At 35.3% G+C, this 21,951-nt stretch overlaps 2 protein-coding genes and 1 pseudogene across 3 annotated transcripts; 1 reads left to right on the top strand and 2 right to left on the bottom strand.

The window, feature by feature from the left end:
* Positions 1 to 2,438: 2,438 nt before the first annotated feature.
* LOC136219483 (uncharacterized) lies at positions 2,439 to 6,000 on the bottom strand. Its single transcript, XM_066006899.1, has 4 exons — positions 5,668 to 6,000; positions 4,857 to 5,085; positions 3,577 to 3,729; positions 2,439 to 3,149 (listed from the first exon to the last, which is right to left on the bottom strand). The coding sequence occupies exons 1-4, from the start codon at positions 5,875 to 5,877 to the stop codon at positions 2,443 to 2,445; spliced, it is 1,299 nt and encodes a 432-aa protein (XP_065862971.1). The 5' UTR covers positions 5,878 to 6,000; the 3' UTR covers positions 2,439 to 2,442.
* Positions 6,001 to 10,818: 4,818 nt separating this feature from the next.
* On the top strand, positions 10,819 to 14,229 carry LOC136219482 (uncharacterized). 2 transcript variants are annotated; one of them, XM_066006897.1, is made up of 6 exons: positions 10,819 to 11,163; positions 11,261 to 11,365; positions 12,093 to 12,206; positions 13,455 to 13,568; positions 13,649 to 13,741; positions 13,830 to 14,229. In XM_066006897.1, exons 1-6 carry the CDS (start codon positions 11,106 to 11,108, stop codon positions 14,084 to 14,086), a joined length of 741 nt encoding a protein of 246 aa, XP_065862969.1. In that variant the 5' UTR covers positions 10,819 to 11,105; the 3' UTR covers positions 14,087 to 14,229. The 2 variants fall into 2 exon arrangements, with proteins under 2 accessions (XP_065862969.1, XP_065862970.1); XM_066006898.1 differs by lacking the exon at positions 12,093 to 12,206 and having other exon boundaries at positions 10,822 to 11,163.
* Positions 14,230 to 14,983: 754 nt separating this feature from the next.
* LOC136219481 (pentatricopeptide repeat-containing protein At4g02750-like) lies at positions 14,984 to 16,866 on the bottom strand (annotated as a pseudogene).
* Positions 16,867 to 21,951: the final 5,085 nt, after the last annotated feature.

Below are 21,951 nucleotides of genomic sequence, written 5' to 3'. Positions count from 1 at the left end.
TATTTTTCGTAGTTCTCGTCACTCCTACATTTCCCTAATAGTTTATAGGATTCTCTCTTACTCTTTACTGCTTGTCGTACTTCTTCTGTCCACCAAGATGTGTCCTTACCCGGTGGCATGCTACCTTTAGATTCCCCTAGAACTTCCTTCGCTACTTCCCTTATACTATGCTCCATCTTATTCCATATCGAATCTATATCTGAATCCATATTGCAAGTCCAAATATCTTTTTTGGTCATCTCATCCACAAATTTTTGTTGATTCTCCCCTTGCAATTTCCACCACTTAATCTTAGTCTCTACTTGAGGTGTTTGTTTTCTTATACATTTCCTACTTCGAAAATCTAGCACCACTACTCTATGTTGGGTTGTCGTACTCTCACCAGGGATCACCTTACAATCAATATAACTCTTTCTCCAAGCACTCCTTACTAAGAAGAAGTCAATTTGGCTCGCATTACCGCCACTCCGATAAGTCACTAAGTGGGATGTTCTCTTCATAAACCATGTGTTCATGATACTCAAGTCATAGGCTGATGCGAATTCCAAAATATCATTTCCTGCTTCATTCTTATCTCCAAAACCATACCCTCCATGAACACTCTCAAACCCATCTCGCCTAGAACCCACGTGTCCATTGAGATCACCCCCTAGTACCATTTTTTCATCCCTAGGAACCTGTTGCACCACTTCCTCTAAGTCATCCCAAAAAGCTTGTCTTATAGACACATCTAATCCTATTTGTGGCGCATATGCACTAATGACATTCACAACCTCATCCCCTATCACTAGCTTAACACTCATAATTCTATCGCTCTTCCTAGACACCGCTACTACCTCATCAATATACTCCCTATCAATAAGAATACCTACTCCATTTCTACCCTTATCCTTTCCTGAGTACCAAAGCTTATAACCCCAATGAGCTATCTCTCTAGCCTTAGCTCCAACCCACTTGGTTTCTTGTAGGCATAATATATTTATTCTCCTCCTCTTCATAACATCTACAATTTCAGCTAATCTTCCTGTCAAAGAACCTATGTTCCATGTCCCAAAGCGTAACCTACTACCCTTACCCCTACCCCTACCATTACCGTGGACTAGCTTATTTACCCGCAACCCTTGCATATTTGACACCACCCCCGGGTCCTGGGGTGGCGCGCCGCTTTGGGGCGACGACCTAGCAACCCTTGCACATTTATCACTACACCCGGGTCTAGGAAGTGCAGCGCGTCGCTGAGTAGGGAACGTCCCAACGGTATTTATATTATGGTTCATGTCATAAGATGTGACTAAGTTTTACGCTGGCCGCCACAAACCTACCGCAACCCTCCTCCTTTGTCCGGGCTTGGGACCGGCTGTAAAGGCCACCAAGTGGCCCTCACAGGCGGAGTTTCCCTTCAATGAACGAAAGAGAAAAATCAATTATCCTTGGGCTTCTGAGAAAGCTGAATAGAATTGAGAGAGAATGTGAGACATTGAAAGCTCATTTGGTGCGTGACAGGGAAATGAATAGGAGTTTGTTTGCGCAGAAATGGAGTCAGTGGTTTTTTAGTTTTCTCAAATGGTTATTTATATTATGGTTCATGTCATAAGATGTGACTAAGTTTTACGCTGGCCGCCACAAACCTACCGCAACCCTCCTCCTTTGTCCGGGCTTGGGACCGGCTGTAAAGGCCACCAAGTGGCCCTCACAGGCGGAGTTTCCCTTCAATGAACGAAAGAGAAAAATCAATTATCCTTGGGCTTCTGAGAAAGCTGAATAGAATTGAGAGAGAATGTGAGACATTGAAAGCTCATTTGGTGCGTGACAGGGAAATGAATAGGAGTTTGTTTGCGCAGAAATGGAGTCAGTGGTTTTTTAGTTTTCTCAAATGGTTATAAGTTCGAATGGAAGAGAGAAAGAAAAGACTGTTGGAATGGACAGGCAGAGAGAGAGAGTACTCGAAATATGTGATTAATTATGGAGGGAAATGAATAGGGGTAATGTGGTCTTTCAACGTTAATCATTTAATGTGGGGCCCACTCTTTTTATGTTAGTAATTGTCAAACAGACGTTGACCAAGTAGAAACCGGCTAATCGCACTTAATTGTCCAGTCACCCATACTTGGGGTATTTTTTTTGACAAAATGTAATCCAGGTACTAAAGTGTGAGTTGGGGTATATTTCAGGTACCATTGGTGTAATTTACTCGAGATATTAATTAATCAATAAATTATTAATTATTAATTTATAAAGTGTGATGCAAAATTCAATTATAACTCAATCAAACACAAGATCATTAATTTAAATTACTTAAAATAATTAACCATTCAAACCAACCTTACTTGATAAATGACACCTGAAATAATACTATAATTAAGAGTATCTCTTTTTCTCTTTTTCATCACTCTTCCCCCTAAGTATCAGAGTAATAAGAAGCATCAATAATTTGAATATCAATCAAACGACTTTAAAGTCTGTCTTCATATAATCCAACCATGAAAATGGCAACTTCAAAACGTTTTCAACACCAACAGCTTTAGAAATAATACCATTGACAATCCCATCCCTACTACACTCTCTATTATTCATCCCAATCCCTCTGCATACAACCATTGATATATTACACACCCAGGGAACTGAAACAGTGAAAACAACCCCGCAACCTTCTGAAGGATTTCGATTTCTTACCAGAGCATCCTTGTAAGCTTGACAAACTTTAGGAACATGTCCGCTCATTGGCAGTCGTTTGTAAAAAAACGAAACGGATGGATCTGAACTTTTGGCATAATCGTCATCGTCATCGTCATCTGCGTGAAGGTTAACAACAACGGTTCCATGCTCAGGATGCAGCCTACTGTCCAGAGCTTTTAAAAATGGAGAATCTACATCCCATAGCTTATGAGGGAAGATGTCGTCACCATCGTAAGCATCTATGAAGATCATATCGTATGTGTTACTGGTGTTGAGGACAAACTTCTCAGCATCTGATTCATAAAGGAAAAGCCTTTCGTGGATTCCTCTCCACATTACTTCGTCAATGATACTGGGTTTTGGCAATGCACGCTGATCCGCAGACGCCATAACTGAGAAAGCTGGGAACCCCATTGCACGAACAGAAGCAGAGATAACAAGGGGATCTATTTCTACTATGTGAACAATGGACCCTGCAAACAACACCGAATTTTTAGCAATGTCCACAAGGATACGAAGCCAATCATCAAGCTCAAGTTAAGGAATGCATTATGTTGAAACATATCAAGAAGCATGCAAAAAAACTCCTTTTTGTAAATCACAATAATACACATGTCAAACATTAATTAATTATTGCATTATGTGAATATATACTGCTCCTACTCGTTTCAGTAAAAAAAACGAGGACCTTAAACAGAATGACAGTGTCAAATACCTTAAGGATACTTGCAAGGAAAATAAATAAATAAATTGAAGTTTACAACATGGTGATTTTATGTCTACATATTAAAATGTTTGCAAAAGGAATGGCAAACTCCTTGATCACTAAGAAGTGAATTTATTTGCTAACTGAACTTAAAAGGCACATGATGTAAGGAAACTGTTATTAGCCAGTACCACCTTGAATTTTGCTAGCCAGAAACAGCGGTAAAGTTCCCCCACCATGGCCAATACATAAAATATGCATTGGCTTCTCGCCGCATACAGCACCCACAAGATCAAAAGTTGAGGAAGCTATAGTAGCTAAACCGACAGATATCATACTCTTCACATCTGCAGAACAACATCAAATAAATACTAATGTCTTCAAACTGAAATATAACAAACAGGAATTTAAGGCAGATTAATTGCATCACCTGCATGCCGAAGTTATTAACAACACATCATGATTAAGATACCATGTCATCACCTGTTGTACAGAAATGTTTTATACTTGTGTATGTACAAACTGGGAAACTTTTGATGAGCAATCAATCAATTCACTCTGAGAGAATAGTTCTCAATAAGCCCAGCAAATAAGCAAACAAAATAATATGCAGTGAAGTCACATGAAGAAGTGTAATGGATACGAGCTACATCAACATCAGGAATCCCTGTAATTTCTTACTTTTTGTCACTTGGTATTAGGAAAGGCTTCTCAAACCATCCATTTCAGACACAATATTGAATATATTCCGAAAATACAATCACCGAGATTGTTAAATTAGATATTCCACAATAGTGACAGAAGATGGTGCTACATAATAAACAATTACTCAAAAATTCCCCTTCTTAAGAATAGTTTAAAAGATGAAAACTTCCAAAAGAATACAAGACTCGAGAATAAATTACTAATTCTCTAAATGCAGAACATATGCAATCAATCCTACTACTTCCTTGTACTGAGGAAAAACATTTCAACTAGTACAAGTCTATCAATGAAACGAAGAAAGAGGTATTTCCAAAGGCCAACCCAACTCCACACAACACCAATGGGACATGAGTTACAAAATTTCAACTCAAGCTTTTCCTCTACTGAGGAAATTTGATAATTGATGGACAAATACGTAACCAACTTTCAAAGGGAATAATCAGAAGATGAGGATCACCACTTGTTTGAATTAATCTGATAGAGTTAATTAAGCTCTGGATTATGCAATTTCACTTGGACTTGTTTAAGTGCCTCTGATCTAACATGTTAAGCTCATTAAAACTTTAAGGCCTTAAGAATGAGAATTTGAGCCTGGTTGATCATTGCTTAAGTTCCTCGTAGAATCAAATCAACTTTGACCAGGTTAAAGATATGATGTGGAAAAGTCTTTTCAGATATATTAGCGGCAAAGAATAAAAAGGACTACATAACTCAGAGCAAATAACAAGCAATTTTGTAATACTATAAAAGAAAGAGCTCAGAAATTTACATGGAGCAGCTACACAATGCGCCTGTTGCATTAAGAATATAGAATTAGGTTCTGATTGTTTGTAAGCAGCCATTACTTTGACCGTACTCTGTCGTGTGACATCATTAAAGCGAAGTGCACGCCACTGATATCCAAGAACCCTAAAGCATGCATCACGTTCTTGACCATGATTGATATCTGCATACCTTTGCTCGAGCCATTTTTCAGTTTTTGGCCAGTGAATGTCGCTCTGCCAAATTAACATTAAGACCATTTAATGAAACTCGTCTAAAGATAAGCAAATTTCTATCACAAACATCAGCCTGAAGCAAATGCGATCACAGGTTGAAATGGTACCAAGAAGGAACTAAAAAGAACAAGGTTTTCACAAAGTAGCTATTCTATGGTCTTGAACATTTAGCATCTTGTAGCATTGCAGCCCAACACTTCAAAACTAACAAAGAAATGATGTTTATAGACGATTTATAATGCTTCAACATGAAATGTCAGTGTTTTAACAACTCTAACAGGAAGGAGCTTTAGACATTAGACCTAATTTTTAGTTTCCTCTACAAAGTTCAGGTATGATCTTAACTATCTTAAGAGACAAAGGCCAAATTAGAATTATTTGCAGTAGTTTGTCCTGAATACAAAAATTGTGATTTTTCAACAAAAGAAAATTAGTACAATTCATCAATCTTCTGCTAGAGGAGTTGATTGAAATCGCACACTCTAGCTGAGCACAATACAATCATTCTCATAAACATGATCATAGAAAACAAATAAACTAATAACTATACACAGAGTGAGTAAGGAAGATAGAAAGACTAACAGGTTTAGAGGAAGGATAGGCATGGATAGAGACGACGCCGTTGCCTTTATCGGACATAGAACGGAGAACTGTGTGAGCTTCGGACTCAGAATCCGCACCCCACCATTCGGAGGAGTAGAGCCAGTCACCTTCGTCCTCGGTACGGCGAAATGCGGCCGTACAAAACCGCCTTGTATTCCATTTGGGGCTGAATAGAGCTCTGCGCCACATAGTGTAAAGACCGAATTTGCCTAATTAAACATTTTACTTAGGCCGCTGAATAGCGAAGTTAGATGGTTGCAGTCGTAACTCCAGTCTGAACTCTTGATATCTTCGAGTACGAATGCAAACGGGGTCTAGTAAAAAACGGGAAATAAAAATAGTCATAGTCGCCGACCGGAATCGCTTCAATATTAACGGTAAATCCTTGTTTTTTTTTTTTTTTTTTGTTTTTTTTTTTTTTTTTTTTTGAGATACGGGGATTGAAACCATTGTGTAAAATACGGTAAATTATTAGAAATATCCGGTTTTCAATGGAAAACTTTTAATATGTGTAATATAGATCTACATATATTATAAGAGGTCCCACTATTTTAATTATTATATAAGATCACAATACATGTATCCAAATATAAATCGAGAGTCCTTCAAATAACATAGAAAACCAATACTTAATATAAAAACTCGTAAAATGCAGCAAAAAAAAAAAAATGTACACCATTAATAAAATAACCGAAATAATGAATACGGCAAGTTGTGTCAAAATGGACACAAGAAGGATGTCATTGTAATAAATAAAATTGTATTAAGTGTATAGTGTAATTTAATACTTTTACGGTCCGTTAAAATTTAGGATGAAAATTTGAATTTAAATTTATATCTCTCTAGCTAGCTGTTATTATAATAATTGTTTTTTAAATACAATTACAACTATAATCGAGTCGAACTGAGCCGAGCTTTGACATGTTCAAATTCGGTTCGTTATAAATTAATGAGTTCGAGTTCGAGTACGAGCCGAGCTTTTACTTGTTCAATCTCGGCTCAGTTTATTAGAAAATAAATGAACTCGAGCCGAGTTTTGAGTTCAAAATTCATTTTCAATTTGGTTCGTTAAAAAAATTATCTAACCATAAATTGTCTGTGAGTTAATCATTAATTATATTTATGAAGTTTGTTCACAAATAGTTTTTTAACTGTGTACACAAACAAGCTCACAAGCAAAGTTCGTGAATAAATAAATAAGATACTTATAACTAGTTCGTCTACTACCCATTTATTATTTTTATGAACAAACTCATCTAATAGCAAATGAAATAATATTAAGTTTAGATATTTGTGAACTAACACAAAACTATATAGTTTTTTACACAACAAAAATTTGTTCATAAATGTTATAATCGAGCCTGCTTGTAAGGTTTCGAGCTGAGTTTTGGCCTGTTTAAGTTCAGTTTGTTTACGAACCGAGCTAGTAAATCGTGCTCATGTGCGGCTCGTTTACAACCCGAGTCGAGCCGAGTTTTTATCGAGCGAACCACCGAGCCGCTCATGAGCAGCTCCGCTCATTTACAACCATAAATACAATGCATGTTTGCTGGTTTTGTAAACATTCGTTCATTTGAAATGTATTCTTCATAGAAGGAATCTGCATGTTATATTGTTAAAGTTAGATGTAGTATTTATCGATAGTTAAAACAAATAACGCTTTAATTACATTAAAATTCTTCAAGCTAAATCTGTTTAATTTTTGTTGAGATTATTTTTATTATTGATGTGGTTAAATCATGTAGACCCTCTTGTAAGCCTGAAATAAGATAGGAACAGGGTTAAAAGAAGGATCGAAGTCCGACTAACCCACTCCGATATCTAAGTCAGCTTTTAAGGACAATTTGAGGATGGGTACAACAATAATCAAAGCTATAATGTAAGCTCAGTGAATAATAAGTGAAGTATTGTACCTTGGAGAGTGTCTTACTCTATTCATACTGTAATCGAATATGGAGAAACATTTATAAACTTGGGGCGTGTTGAGCTATGTGTCACCTATTGATAAGCGAATATGCACTCGCAGATCGAGGTTCGGTATCCCTCAAGCCCACTTGATCCGTAATTAACGAGTTGATCTTTGACGTGATTAATGGAGATCTCTCGAACTAAGATTATGAGACTGTGCCGTATTGGGAGCCAATTTTCTATGATGATTCTACATTAACTCTAACCCGGGTGGTGGCTCGAACTATATAAGTCCCCTCCCTCCGTATGGAGCAATTTGTAACTGTCTAATCGAGCTTATCAGTTCACTAGGAGATCAAGAAATATATGAGCAACAAATGAATATGACTTAACTATGCCTCATGCTGGACTTGGTCTCGCATAGGAAGGGATTACTTTAAAGATTACTATTAGGTTCTCTGAAAGTTACACATAAGATAGTGTCTAAGTTGGATAGTCATAAAGGCTAGCTAAAACCTACCTATAACTGGTGAGACGAAAAAAAGATACTAGCTAACCACCATCTTTAGACGGGCATATCAGGATCATTCGCGGAAGAAACTGGATGGAATAAAAAAGTTCCTAAAGATATTTTAGGATACATGTAAGTGATTACATAAATTTAAGATTATTGAATCATCTGAGTATCCGGTCATTATTTTAAACCACATCTTTCTATTTGCAAATATAAATCGAAATATTTTGTTTTGTAAATAAAACGTATCATATATTTCTATTCACAAATTTTTAACTATACACATGTATTTGCAAATTTAGCAAACCATGTACTTTTTTTTTCTTGTATTTACAATGTTAGTTTTTTTTAATTATTTTATTTCATTGTCTCGTTCATCTCTCTCATTTATAAATTATAAGTGCATTAATCTTAAAATAAAATAAAATTACAATGCATACATAAACTATTTTTTTAATCAATACTGGAACTTTAAATTAACGAGACATTAATATCCTTAAGAATAGCAACTGATAATCAATCCGTCAAATCAAAGAATGAAAAAAAATACTAGTATGGAAAAGAGCTTTTCTCGTTAAAGAATGAACTGCTCTAATCGCTAGTCTAGGAACAAATGATATCAAAAATGCATTACGTTGCATAATTTCTTTGCAATCCTCTATCAAATCTCCAAACGATGAAACATCTGGTACCTCCGTATTTACTTTATATGTTATCTCCTTCGCATCTGTCTCAAAAGTGGCTGCCTCAATATTCTGTTGCCCATTTTAGACTTTCCCTCAGTGCGTATATTTCCACCATTCGTGCTTCGTGCACTCTGTCTATCTTGCCCATTGCTCCTGCCATAAATTTCCCATCCTCGTCCCTAACCACTACTCCCCACCCATTGTATTTTTCTGCCTGAAACAACGCGCTGTCTACGTTAATTTTCAACCGGCCCCGTATAGGACGTTGCCATTGGACCTACCGGCTTTGTTGTTGCCGTCTTACACAGTTTCGCTATTGGCTGCCCAGAATTCCACCCCCTATTGGTCTGTCTGCCTCCTGCTTCACAGGTTGCCGTCGCCTCCCTATTCCGCCCCTCTTCATTAACTTCCTGCCGGTCTGATGAACTGCTGCCAGCCTCCCCTAGCCGACGTAACCTCTGCAGAAAAACCCGATCTCTTCCTCGCCCCTTCCCAGGTTTCGTTTAGCAAATCCAAACCACTATTACATAAAATACTTTTTATTGTTTCTTTTTAACTGTATTTAATTAGTTACAATTTATATTTTTTTATTACATTTTTTTTATTTACAATGATAATTAAATTTTAAATTTTAATTTAAATACATTTGGGGAATGGGTATGACTCCGGTGAGTTTGAGAATTAGTTTTATTAGTCTAGCCCGGTTCAGCCCGAGCCTGATGTAAATATAGCATGGACTAGGTTGATCTTGGACAAAGTAGTTAGGTGACTCAATTAGACCTGAGACCCAACCCATGAACAAGTCTAATAGAGTTTTACATCTGGGAACGATATATTTAGGAGTAAAATTGACTCAACTTGCCAACGTTAGAGAAAAATTTCTATTGATTGCCAACGTTATATTTTAGATGTTAAAGATAAAATTGCTTATGGGTGTAAATATTAGGAGTATTTTTTCACTTTACCCTTTGATTCAAACCCCATGCGCATTCATAGCGGTATTAACAGACTTTTATTACCAGCTAGGGACAAACGACGATGAAAGTTAATACCTCATTAGATTTTATTGTTACTTTAAATTTCTGTAGGTAAAAAAATATTAATTAAAAAACAGGAATTGAACATGTAATTTTGCAAGCAAATAAACTATTGGTAACAAAAAGAAAAAGGCAGAAATTTAAGTGTAGAAATGGAGAGAAAAATAATTATCACTGATTTTGGTAACAACCAAATTTGGTAAGAACCACTTTAATGGTTGGTTATTACCAAATTTGTCAAAGTAAGGAGAAAGTCTTAAACACTAGATGTGCTCTAGGACTAGAGCATTGTACTGTACATGAAACCTTTTTTAAGGAACGGAAGAGTGTTTTGAAAGGAAGTCATGGTCTAATCCCTGTAGGATGCAGTTGGAAGTCAATCCATACGTATTTTTAGTATTTTTAGGATTTTAGAGAATAATACAAATTATTTGAACACTATTTGATCAACTTATTATTTTTATGTTTTTAGTAAGGATATATCATAAAGTTTAGATCAAATCACAGATCAATGAGATTTACCATGGAATTTATAGATTATTTATTAATAAAAACTAAATTATACATGTGTCACATCATCTTATTCGTATGTTAGATCAATAATTTAATATCACGTTAGCATTATATGTGTATAAGCTTTTATTCCTTACTGATTTCATGTTGTACTTATAATTTTATGATTTAATGAAATATTAACATTCTTATAAAAAAAATCAATTGTTAATATTTTATTGAGTAAAGTATAATAGAATGAAATGAAATTATTGAGTTAATACATACAAAATGTAATGAAATACCTTTTATATTTGTATTTTATATCCCTCTCCTCCTCCACTTTGACTCTAATTTCTACTTTAATTGAGGGGCAAAATTGATTGAAATTAATCATGGAGACGGATTCTTTTAAAAAGATAAAAACTTGAGAGGGCCATGTTGCAATTTGAGGAGGTAACGAAAACAGAATAAATTAAGAATCCGTTGAAGAAATATTCAATGATGGAGGCGTGTGTAATTTGAAAGTCAGAATGGAAGGAACGCAGTTAGTGGGGTCTCTATTCACTATTCACTCTGTTCTTCCCAAATTCTTCCCAAATGTTAAGCAATCAATCAATCAATCCCCACTTTTTATTCCTTTTATTGCCTAAATCACTCTTTCTGAAACCAATATATATTTATTTCAGATTAGAGAAAGCTTCATTTTTCTCACTCTGATTCCGAGCCTTTCCTTTGAAGTTATTCTTCTATACATCTCTCAGACCCCATCCAAACTCCATGTTTGAAGGTCTAGCTTCTCCTTTCTTCATCATCACCTCCAAACTGCAACAAAAAAGTGAGCTTTTGATCTGGGTTTTTGTTTTAAGTTTTTCGATTTTGTTTTGTTTTGAATTCCTTTGCGTTCTTCTGATACTATTTTCTGTATTTTTCAGTGTATCCAAAGCTTAAGGTTAGAACAGAAGGTGAAGGCCATGAATATGATTGCACTTCTTTGAAGGATGTTCCTTTTCTCTCGTTACAGGATTCTTGTTTTCCAGGTACCTTTTTCACTATTCTATCTTCTAACTTTTGTCAAGTTTTCATATTGCTTTTTATTTATTTTGGCAATTGCTTTTCTGGATAATTGAATGTTATAGTTTATTTCTGCTACTCTGTATTGGTGTATCATATACGTTGTTGTTATGTATACCTGTTCTTTTTCTATGAGCAAGAGAGTTCCCCAAATCTTATAGTTTCCTTCTTAGATTTAGATTCTCCTCCACTATTATTGAAAATAGCATTGATTTATGTCATAGGGTTATTTTTGCTTACGTTCATGGGCTAGGAGCACATAATTAGGAAATTCCATCTTCATACCTAAGTTTTCTGATACTCAACTCCTATGAGACTTAGATTATACTCAAACCCTTACACATAAATAAGCAACTAAACCTTATTTATATTGGTCTAAAAGTATGATTCTTTTCCTTATAGAGCAAGTTTTCAATTCTTATTCTGATTAGGAAAACTAATACCTTAACATTTATTTGAAAGGACGATAGGGTTGGGAAGAAAGGGGCACAAGTAGCTTACATCAATGTTTCATAGGAATATTCTATTGTAGATTGAATGCATTGGACCGAACCACTAAAGTATTATTTTATTAGTCGGTTCTATTGTACTCGGTCCACAATACAACTTTCATGTTACTATGAAGTTTACATTGTGCTTGACACAATATTGGAGTATGATCATACCTTCCTAACTGACATTTGTGATATACAGTGAAGGAGTATCCTGATATTTCTCCCCCTCGGATTGCAAGAGTTCCAAAATCTTATGTGCCTAACATTATTCTTCCAACCGACAATGTTTTGCCTCCAGAATCTGCTTCTGAAGGTTAACTTTTACTCTTCTAACATTCTAACATGCCGTCATTATCATTATCATATTCAATGATGGATGCGTGTGTAATTTGAAAGTCAAAACGTGACAAATGAAGAAACGCAGTTATTGGGGTCTCTGTTCACTCTATTATCTTCTGTTCTTTCCAAATGCTAAGCAATCACTCCATTCTAAATTCCAAATCCTTAATGGAATATTTATTTCATATTAGAAAGCTTCATTATTCTATTTCTGATTCTGAGCCTTCCCTTTAAAGTTATTCTTCCATTCATCCCTCACTCCCATCCAAATATCATGTTTGAAGATTTAGCTTCTTATTTCTTCCTCATCAACTGGAAACTGCAAAAAAAAAAAAAAAAAAAAAAAAAGTGAGCTTTTGATCTGGGTTTTTTCAGTGTATCCAAAGCTTAAGGTTAGAACAGAAGGCGAAGGCCATGAATATAATTGCACTTCTTTGCTTTCTTTGAAGGATGTTCCTTTTCTTTTATTACAGGATTCTTGTTTTCCTTAATTCTGCTACTCTGTATTGGTGTATCACATAAAGCATACTTGTTCTTTTTCTATGAGCAAGAGGTTCCCCAAATTTGTTTTCTTTGGGTTGGGTAGTTGACGTCTTAGATTTAGATTCTCCTTCCACTACTAACCCGGATTATTGTTAGGAATTTCATCGGTTGTTGATTATAATAAGCTTCATATGTGGAATAACAAACTAGACATGGAATTACAATACCAATAGATTTACATTATACCGTTATTTTTGCTTAGATTCACGGTGAGGAGCACATAATTCATTTGTTACCGATAAGGAAATTCCATCTTTTTAACTAGTGCACAGACTCAAAAATTCTCTGCGCAAATAAATAAGCAACTAACCCTTGTTTATACAGGCCTAAAAACATGATCCTTTATCTTAATAGAATTCACTTATAGAGCAAGTTTTCAATTCTTACTCTAATTAGGAAAATCAAATCTAAATAGAATTCTAGACATACCTTAACATTTATTTGAAAGGACGATAGAGTTGGGAAGAAAGAGGCGCAAGTAGCTTACATCAATGTTTGATAGGAATATTCTATTATAGACCAAATGCATTGGACCGAACCAATAAAGTATCATTTTATTAGTGGGTTCTATTGTACTCAGTTCACAATACAACTTTCATGTTACTATGAAGTTTACAATGTGCTTGACACAATATTGGAGTATGATCGTACATTGCTAAGTGACATTTATCATCTACAGTGAAGGAGTATCGGGATATTTCTCCCCCTCGAATTGCAAGAGTTCCAAATTCTTATGTGCCTAACATTATCCTTCCAACCAACACTGTTTTGCCCACAGAATCTGCTTCTGAAGGTTAACTTTTACTCTTCTAACATTCCCTCTTTATCATATCAGTTTCTGAGCAATAGTATTTTCTGCTTCTCTCTTCACAGAAGCTGACAAGAAAAGCAATTCCGATGTGGAGGATAGACCAAATATTCGAGCCAGTTCAGTTGCACGGCCTCGTGCTGTCTTATCTAGTCCTGGTACTTTCTATCTTTTGAGTAGTTATTCGATGAATACTCATGCTGCTTTTTACTTCTTGAGTACTTATTGTTGACTTGTTGTGATTAGACAACGATGCTGTAATTGGAAACAGAAACAGAAACAGAGTTAAGGCTTTGCAGCCCTCAGCTTTGAAGAATCATAACAGACACACACAGTGTAAGACTGCTCATGATCAAGCCGTTGGTGATCAAAATTCACCCAGCTTAAGAAAGCTGAACAACACTACTGATAGTAAAATTGATCTCAAAGTAAAGAAAGGGTCAGCTACTACGACACCACGAAGAAGTGTTATGGCTAGTAAACAAAGTGCTGTTAGAATTTGACAGTTTATTGGATTTGTGGTGTAGTGTAGTCCAATACATAGAGAGCTTTTTGTTTCCAACGGCTTTGCCATAGATTATGTTTTCTTGTATAATCACAAAACACATGAAATGATGAATGACAGTGTAGCAGTAACCTTAGATCATTATTATGTTTCCATTTTCTCTAAATTGAACAACTTTTTCTTTACCTTCAAGGGGCTGAGGTTAATCCTTCAGCACTTTAATGAGGTTGACCTTGTTATTCGCAAAACAAAGCACAAACATTACTAGAGTAAATTAAGAAACGATTTCCCATAATTCTGGAAATATGACAGAGTGTTTAAGTACTGAAATAGAGTAACCCATGCACGAAGCATTGAATGGTCAATCTGGTTCAATATGCTTAAAGTATTATTTGGGCTCTGGCATATAGAAAACGTTTATCTCCTGATGTATAACAATCAATCACATTTGATCCTTATATAATTAATCACATTTAGTCCAATTTAGACGGAAATTGTATGCAAAGAAATCTGTTAAATCATGTGTGATGTGTGAGATGATTGCTAATTATGTGAAGAAGAACTGATCTTCTGCACTCTTCAAAAAAAAAAAAAAAATAAAAAAAAAACTGATACTACTGCAAGGTTGTATAAGCAGAGAAAAAAAAAAAGGTGTCCGGTGTGAAATTCTATATGAAAATTGAGGCAACTAAGTAGATTAGTAAAATATTATAAAAATTATGTTGCAATTAACAATCATCAAAAGAAAACATTTAATGGGACAGGGGTCAATGTTTATGTCACAAAATAATAATAGATTGGGGAAAACACAGACATCTTTTATAAATCAGCAGGTCAATGTCATAAAATAATAGATCATAGGTCAACTACAAACATTTTTAACAAGTCAGGGGCTGAATAGTGATTTAATCCAGCAAAACAATGCCATGTACTTTTGTACAGAATGGTGAACAAGGAGATGCATAACAGAAATTTGAAACAGCTCGCCATCCTCCCCTCTTTTGATATTTTTTCGCCACCCCCACGGGAAAGTTAACAGGGATTCCCCGTCCCCTTTGGGGCAAATCTCCCATGGGGATGGGGAATGCCCAACCAGTTGCAATCCTAGGGTTGCTCAACCAAACCGGTACTGCATTTCAAAATCATACTGTCTTTGTCTTTGCTGAGCAAGTCTAAAACACTGCAAATTCGGCTAAATTCATGGCGTGAACTATCTCCTGATGAAAACATATGCCAATTGTTCTTTACCTCGATCCAACTACAACCTGGTTGCTTCTTCACACCCTTCTTGCTCATTCGATTCAAAATATTCTCTGCTTCTTCTCTTTTTCCAGCACTCAGGTACAATTCTGCTAAAATCAAATATATGGCAGATATAGTAGGCTCTATCTCTAACAACCTCTCACCAGCAATCTCAGCAATTGCAATGTTCTTATGAATTCTACAAGCTCCAAGCAAAGCTCCCCATACACTTCTAGGAATTTCCATTCCATCTTCTCTCATTTGATGTACAAAAGCCATTGCCTCATTGATGAGTCCAAATCTCCCCAAAAGATCGATAAGGCAAGTCAAATGCTCATCTGTTGGCTGTAGATGACACTTGTTTATCATATAATCAAAATAGTATCTCCCTCGATCAACTAATCCCGCATGACTACATGCAGATAGAACACCAACAAAAGTTATGTGATTGGGCTTCACATCAGCTAATCTCATTTTTTCAAACATCTCAATAGCTTTTTCACCAAATCCATGGTGAGCAAAACCACAGATTATAGAGTTCCAAGAAATTATATTATGGCTTGGCATTGAAGAGAATTCCTGCAATGCAGAATGCAAGTTCCCACACCTAGCGTACATGGTAACCATTGCATTAGAAACAGCAGTAATGTCATGAAAACCTGTTTTCATCACTTCTGCGTGTATTTGCTCGCCTAGCTGTGAGGCTGACAAGCCCGAACAGATTGTCAAAACACTGGTAAATGTCGATTTGTTAGTTGTGAGACCTAACTCTTTCATTGTGAGAAGAAATTTAAGACCTTCCTCACCATGACCATTTTCTCCTAAACCACATATCATCACATTCCAAACAGTTGTATCAGGATCATCAGGCAGCAATTTAAAAAGTTTAATGGCAGAACTAACTTCACCAATTCCGAAATACCCAACGAGTAGATTTGTGGAAGATACAACATTTCCATATGGGAGTTTCTCAAGCAATCCATGAGCTGCTTTAACATTTCCATTTCTTACCAATTCCAACAAAACATTGTTCCAAGAAACCACATCCCTCATTTCGAATGGCATCCTATTGAAAACACTCATTGCTTCATCAGCAAATCCAGCTTGAAAATAACCGGCAATAATTGAATTCCATGTAACAACATCTCGAAACGACATCCCATGAAATCAGTATATTATATGTATAAAGATCACGCTCAGGCATTAAACTAAACAAACTAAGCGCTTCTTGAGATTGTTCATTCTGAAAATAACCACGGATCATGGCATTCCAGGTGACTGTATTTTTGTGAGGCATTTCGTCGAACAGGTTCTGTGCTTTCTCGACTTGGCCATTTCTCATGTAGAACGTTATTTTGGAATTGAGAGGCTTTAGGTACTGAGAAGGATTTGGAATTGAGAAGGATTTTGGAATTGAGAAGGCTTTAGGCTGCATGTGGATAAATGTGGGTTTAGAATGGAGAAGGATTTGGTGAGATTTATGGAGAGAAGTCGATTGAGTTTGAGCAGAAAGGCGTAACCAGAGATGGAGAACATAAAAATTTGGAGCCAAACGTAGTTTGAACCGGAAATGGACTATTAAAATATGGCCTAATACACAAATAAATAACCTCTTCTGACTTGTCCAAATATTACAACTGCCCTTTAACTTTCAATTGTAAAACTTACTCCTTAAATTTGTCTAATTGTAAAACATAACTCTTCAAATCTGTCAAATTGTAAAACAGAATCTCAAATTGCTGACATGGACTGCAATTGAAGAAACACGTGAAATACAAAAGTTGCAACGCTCATGGAATGTGATAATCAGATCTCTGGACCCAAAAAAATCAGTATTTAAGTAACCAAATCCTCAATTCTTCAACTTATTCTTCAATCTAACGGTAAATTAGAAATCCTCTATTCTTCTTCTTCTTTTTGTTATTCCTATTCGTTTTTTAGTGATTTCTTGATTCAAAGTTTTGAGATATTATGAGGGTAAAAAGATGTTTATATGGAAAAATATAGTTCTATTGAAGATTTCATGGCGTGATATGAATACGCGGAAACGTTTTTACGGTTGCTTCAAGTACGGGGTAAAAAAAATCTCCATCTTGAGTTATGTTTTACAATTGGATAAATTTGAGGGGTTATATTTTACAATTAGACAAATTTGAGGGATAAATTGTTACAGTTGAAAGTGAGGGAAATGGGCAGTCGCAACATTTGGACAAGTTCATGTATTATTTGTGTATTAGGCCTTTTAAGAGCATCTCCAATAGAGGGTGCCCAAAAGAGTGCCAGCTGATGTGGCATCAGGTTTGGCAACTTTTAAAGGGTGCCCACTATTGGAGTGATTGTGGGTGTCAATGAAAGTTTCAATTTTTGGCAACCTTGTTTAATTATTTTTTAATATACTCTCCTAGAAATAATAAAATCTGGAACACTTTATTTATAATAAAATAATAATTTGTAGGATTATAGTGACAACTTTTCAAGCAACCTCTATTAGAGCATTTTTAAGTAAAAGTTGCCAAAAATGATGTGGATGAAAGAGACAATAAAATATTATATTTTAGTAAGTTTTGGCACTCTTTTAAACACCTCTATTGGAGATGCTCTAATACAGAGGAAAGTAAAATATAATAAAATAATAAATATATAGGGTTTATTGCTTTGATCAATGGTTTTTAAATTCCATTAGATAGAAAGAGGTACGAGAATATTAATAAAATATTAATAAATAAAATCTAAAATAAGTATAAACTAAAACCATGGAGGGAAGAAAAAGATTATCTATAGAGCCAAAAAAAAAAAAAAAAAAAATCATAAAAGGTATTACTAGAAAAACAAATTATTTTCCATTTCTTGTGATTTTCATAGCTCTAAATTTGTATAAAAATAGATACAATTCAATCTTTATCACTTACATCATTTTGAACATTACAAGTGTTTATTGTGAAAAACTCTAATACGACAAATCTTAATTCTTTCTTTTGCAACTATTTAGAGCATTTCTAATTGAAAGTGTTTGGTACAGTGCTTAATGAGTGGAAGGTGTTTGAAATATGATATTCTATTAGAGTAATCAAAGTTGCTTGGTTTTTTTATGGCAGTATTTTTTTTCGCACCCTTTTGGCACCCCACTTTTATCATTTTTTTAATATAAAAAATGATTTAATTGTCTATTATTAGTGTATTTTTATGCTAATATTTATAAGTAAAATAAATTAAACATATAGTAATGATTTATGAGATTAGAGTGACAATTTTTGAAGTTGCTTAGGATTGGAGAATTTTTTTTTTTTTTTGTCAAAAGTGATGTAAATGAGAGAGAATGATATGTTAAATGACAATTTTTAAGGTTGCTTGCATTGGAGATGCTTTTAGATCTAATAATCTACTGACAAGATCAACCGTTTATGCTTTTGCTAAATCCGAAAAAGGTATAAATGGAATGATTATAGAGAATAGCTGCAGTTTAAACGTGATATAGAATAAATAAAATATAACCAGAACAAAGGCCCAACCAAAACGGGATATTAGGCCTAAGCCAAGGGCCCGTATCACAAAGAGCTGAGAAAAAGAATGGGAACGATTAATTAAAAAGCTTCAAGGAGAAGATATAGTTTCACACATGGACCAATAAGAGCTTTTCGGACTTCAAGACCACGCTCTTAATCCCCAGATCATGCCATGAATTGCGGAGTGACATAAAGGAATTATAGTGTGAAGGCAACCAACAGTCTACACGTGGAAAAGTGTTTTGGCCGAACCAATCATGAGTTGACACATGTAAAGTACATTACACATTAGGTATGTAATTATCTATAAATAGTCTTGAAAATCGTGCACTAGGTACATTCATTATTCATCTACTTACTAATTATTTTCAAGTTGTTTCTTACTTTTAAGAACACTGCTAACTTAAGCATCGGAGAGGGGACACTAGATTTCAGCCCCTCCCTAACTATTTGTTGTGATTCAGGTCATGAGAAAGTAGTTCAAAGATCATGTTCAGTATTGAAGACATCATTTGGTGTGGTGAGCATGGACGATCATCGTGAAAATAGCTCACGTTCATAGTTTCGTAGTTCAACCAGGTCTTCAGGCTACTGGTATTCCTAGCACATCGGTCGCACCTAATCATGGCCTAGTGAATTCTAGCAATAATCCGCTTACATATATCTCCAGCCCCAGATGAGAGGATAGATGCTTGTTTAGGGTTTTTAGACCATGATCAACGAAGGTTTATGGATGGTCTGACATAGCAGTTAATATATAATATTGGATTTGTGCTAGATTCCATCAACATACTCAAGGTAGAGCAAGCAACTTAGATGGAGGTTGTGCAGATAGAGCTGAAGGAGGCAAGAGAAGCTGATGGAAATGGGGATAGGCGTGGCTCAATGACTTGTTCTATAAGACATTACGACATCCGAACGTGTCCAAAGAAAAGATGATTTTCATAGGAGTCTCAGCTAGAGGTAATCCATGGGAGATCTAAGGAGAAGCATGCCAGTTCTCCATATCAAAGACACTATCGGTCACCTTCACCAATCAAGCAGATTCCCAAGCCTGAAGGTTCAAGATCCCCGAAGCGGTATCGATGTGTTCGTCATGATTCCACTGAATCATTGATTTGTCGCTATGAAGCGCATAGAAAAAGACTAGAAGTTTCTAGATCTCAAGATCAAAGAAACTGAAGGCAGAAGCTGAAGCTGAAAGAGGAAGAGAGCTCCCTGAAGGAGGAAGTTTATAATCTCATCAAGAAAGAGCTTTGGCACGATATGAAGGATGAAGTGTTAGAATCTAGAATGCCAGAAACTATGGATGTAGATACTTCCAGCCAATGGTTCAGAAAGAGTAAGGAAGTTTCAACATTTAATGGAGGATACATTCCGCTTACTTCATCATACCACAACAACCATGAGGAAGTATAAATACTTTGTATGGCATGTGAATTATACACTAGGAGAAGTAAGCTGAAATCGAAATTTCATTACCTTCACTGTTGGAAAATCCTAAAAACCCAACAGAAGTGGATTGATTTTGGAAAGAAAGACGATGATGTTGGTTCTTCATTTGGCTCATCTCAATATGAAAGTGAAGGTATATATATCACTGAGGAACGTCCAATAGGACAAAAGGCGGCTAAAAATGCCGCAAGAGGTAAAAATAATGCATTTAGTGGAACTGATCTGATACAAGCAGCTGCAAGTCAAGTAAGCATCGTTTGTCGAATACAATTGTTTATTAGAAATACGAGAAAAAGGGCAGCCGAACAAGTTCACCTAAATGATGACCAAGTTCACCTTAAAGATTTTGAAACTTTTCGAGCGGATACATCCACTATGGACAGAATCGCTTTGGAAAATCACCTTATGGTTTGCGAATACATTAAAACTAAGTATGGACTTAAATAATTAGATTTGTGTTATGTATTTAACTATTGCAATGTCATTACTTTTTTTTTATAGAAATTGGGACGAGACAGAACTTTAGGCGAGGTGAGCACCCATAGACTAAGAACTGTCAAACCCGCAATATATTAATAAAAAAATTGCAATGTCATTACTTCCAAAGTATGGCCTTAGTTTTTTTATCTAAATTATGTATTATTTAATTTTTTATCTAAATCGTAATTTCAATAATTTTATTATTATTACAAATTACATTACCCCGACATAAATTGAAAAGATTACATTAGTCACTATCTTCTTTGTACTCATCAATGTTTCTTAAAGATGCCGCAGCTATACCTGACTGTATTGTAAGGTATATCTCTTTCTCCTTCATAATATTCATTGCATATTCCACGGGGAAATTTTTCCAGGGAGCGTCTCCTCTATTTCTTGGCCAAGCTCGTCCTGGAAGGTAATCGTTCTTCGAAGCACTGATACTCTGTAGTAATCCAACCTCTAATTTATAACGATCCCAATTTTGCACGATCAAGTAAGGAGAATGCGATGAACCTCATAAGACATTTCAGACTCTGTCCATTTTAAAAAGATGATTGAGTTAAAAAAAATTCTGGGGATAATCCTCTTTGATTATCACACAATAGCCCGAAGAACAAAACTTTTCATTCATCAATAGGCATAAACCATTTCAGAATTGTTTGAATATGTGTAGGAATATTTCCCTCATTTCAAACTGTTCGACCATTCTTCTAGATCGAATTCGAATGGCATGTAATGCATATAGCATAAGAACCATACCATACGTAATGAGTATATTGGAAACTCACCAGCAGACGAAAGCTTGAAACAAAACATAAATGGAGTTTCCAGATGAAACATTGTTGGACTAACAAAGGTCTCTCCATATACACAGATTTTATTATATTGGTAATCAAGCATCTTCACAGTGCAAACTTACTCAAAGTTGATACTATGTTTTTTTCGGGAGAAAAGTTAGGAAAACCATTGGTAAAGTAAGATGAAGTCATTAATAGTTGAGAGTTTTAGTTGAATTGAATTTAGAGAATGATTGTGGATAACTGAAGTAGCAAAATGGTTTAATTTTATAGATGGAAATATAGCTATTGGAATATAGCCGTTGGAACAAGCGATTTTTTTTCTAATTAAATAAATTAATCAAATTATTAAAATTTATTTTTATTCGAATAGTATCATAAAA

Source organism: Euphorbia lathyris, chromosome 2 (genome assembly GCF_963576675.1).
Source record: "Euphorbia lathyris chromosome 2, ddEupLath1.1, whole genome shotgun sequence".
NCBI classification, from domain to species: Eukaryota; Viridiplantae; Streptophyta; class Magnoliopsida; order Malpighiales; family Euphorbiaceae; genus Euphorbia; species Euphorbia lathyris.
Note: the sequence above shows the minus strand (reverse complement) of the source record. Positions and strands in the feature narration are given on the sequence as shown.

Coding starts and splice junctions, on each gene's coding strand:
- LOC136219483 (XM_066006899.1), bottom strand. CDS start 5,877: ATGTGGCGCAGAGCTCTATTCAGCCCCAAATGGAATACAAGGCGGTTT. Junction 5,086..5,667: donor CCTATCCTTCCTCTAAACCT/GTTAGTCTTTCT, acceptor TTAATTTGGCAG/AGCGACATTCACTGGCCAAA. Junction 3,150..3,576: donor TCTGGCTAGCAAAATTCAAG/GTGGTACTGGCT, acceptor TGTTGTTTGCAG/GGTCCATTGTTCACATAGTA.
- LOC136219482 (XM_066006897.1), top strand. CDS start 11,106: ATGTTTGAAGGTCTAGCTTCTCCTTTCTTCATCATCACCTCCAAACTG. Junction 11,164..11,260: donor CTCCAAACTGCAACAAAAAA/GTGAGCTTTTGA, acceptor TGTATTTTTCAG/TGTATCCAAAGCTTAAGGTT. Junction 11,366..12,092: donor ACAGGATTCTTGTTTTCCAG/GTACCTTTTTCA, acceptor TGTGATATACAG/TGAAGGAGTATCCTGATATT.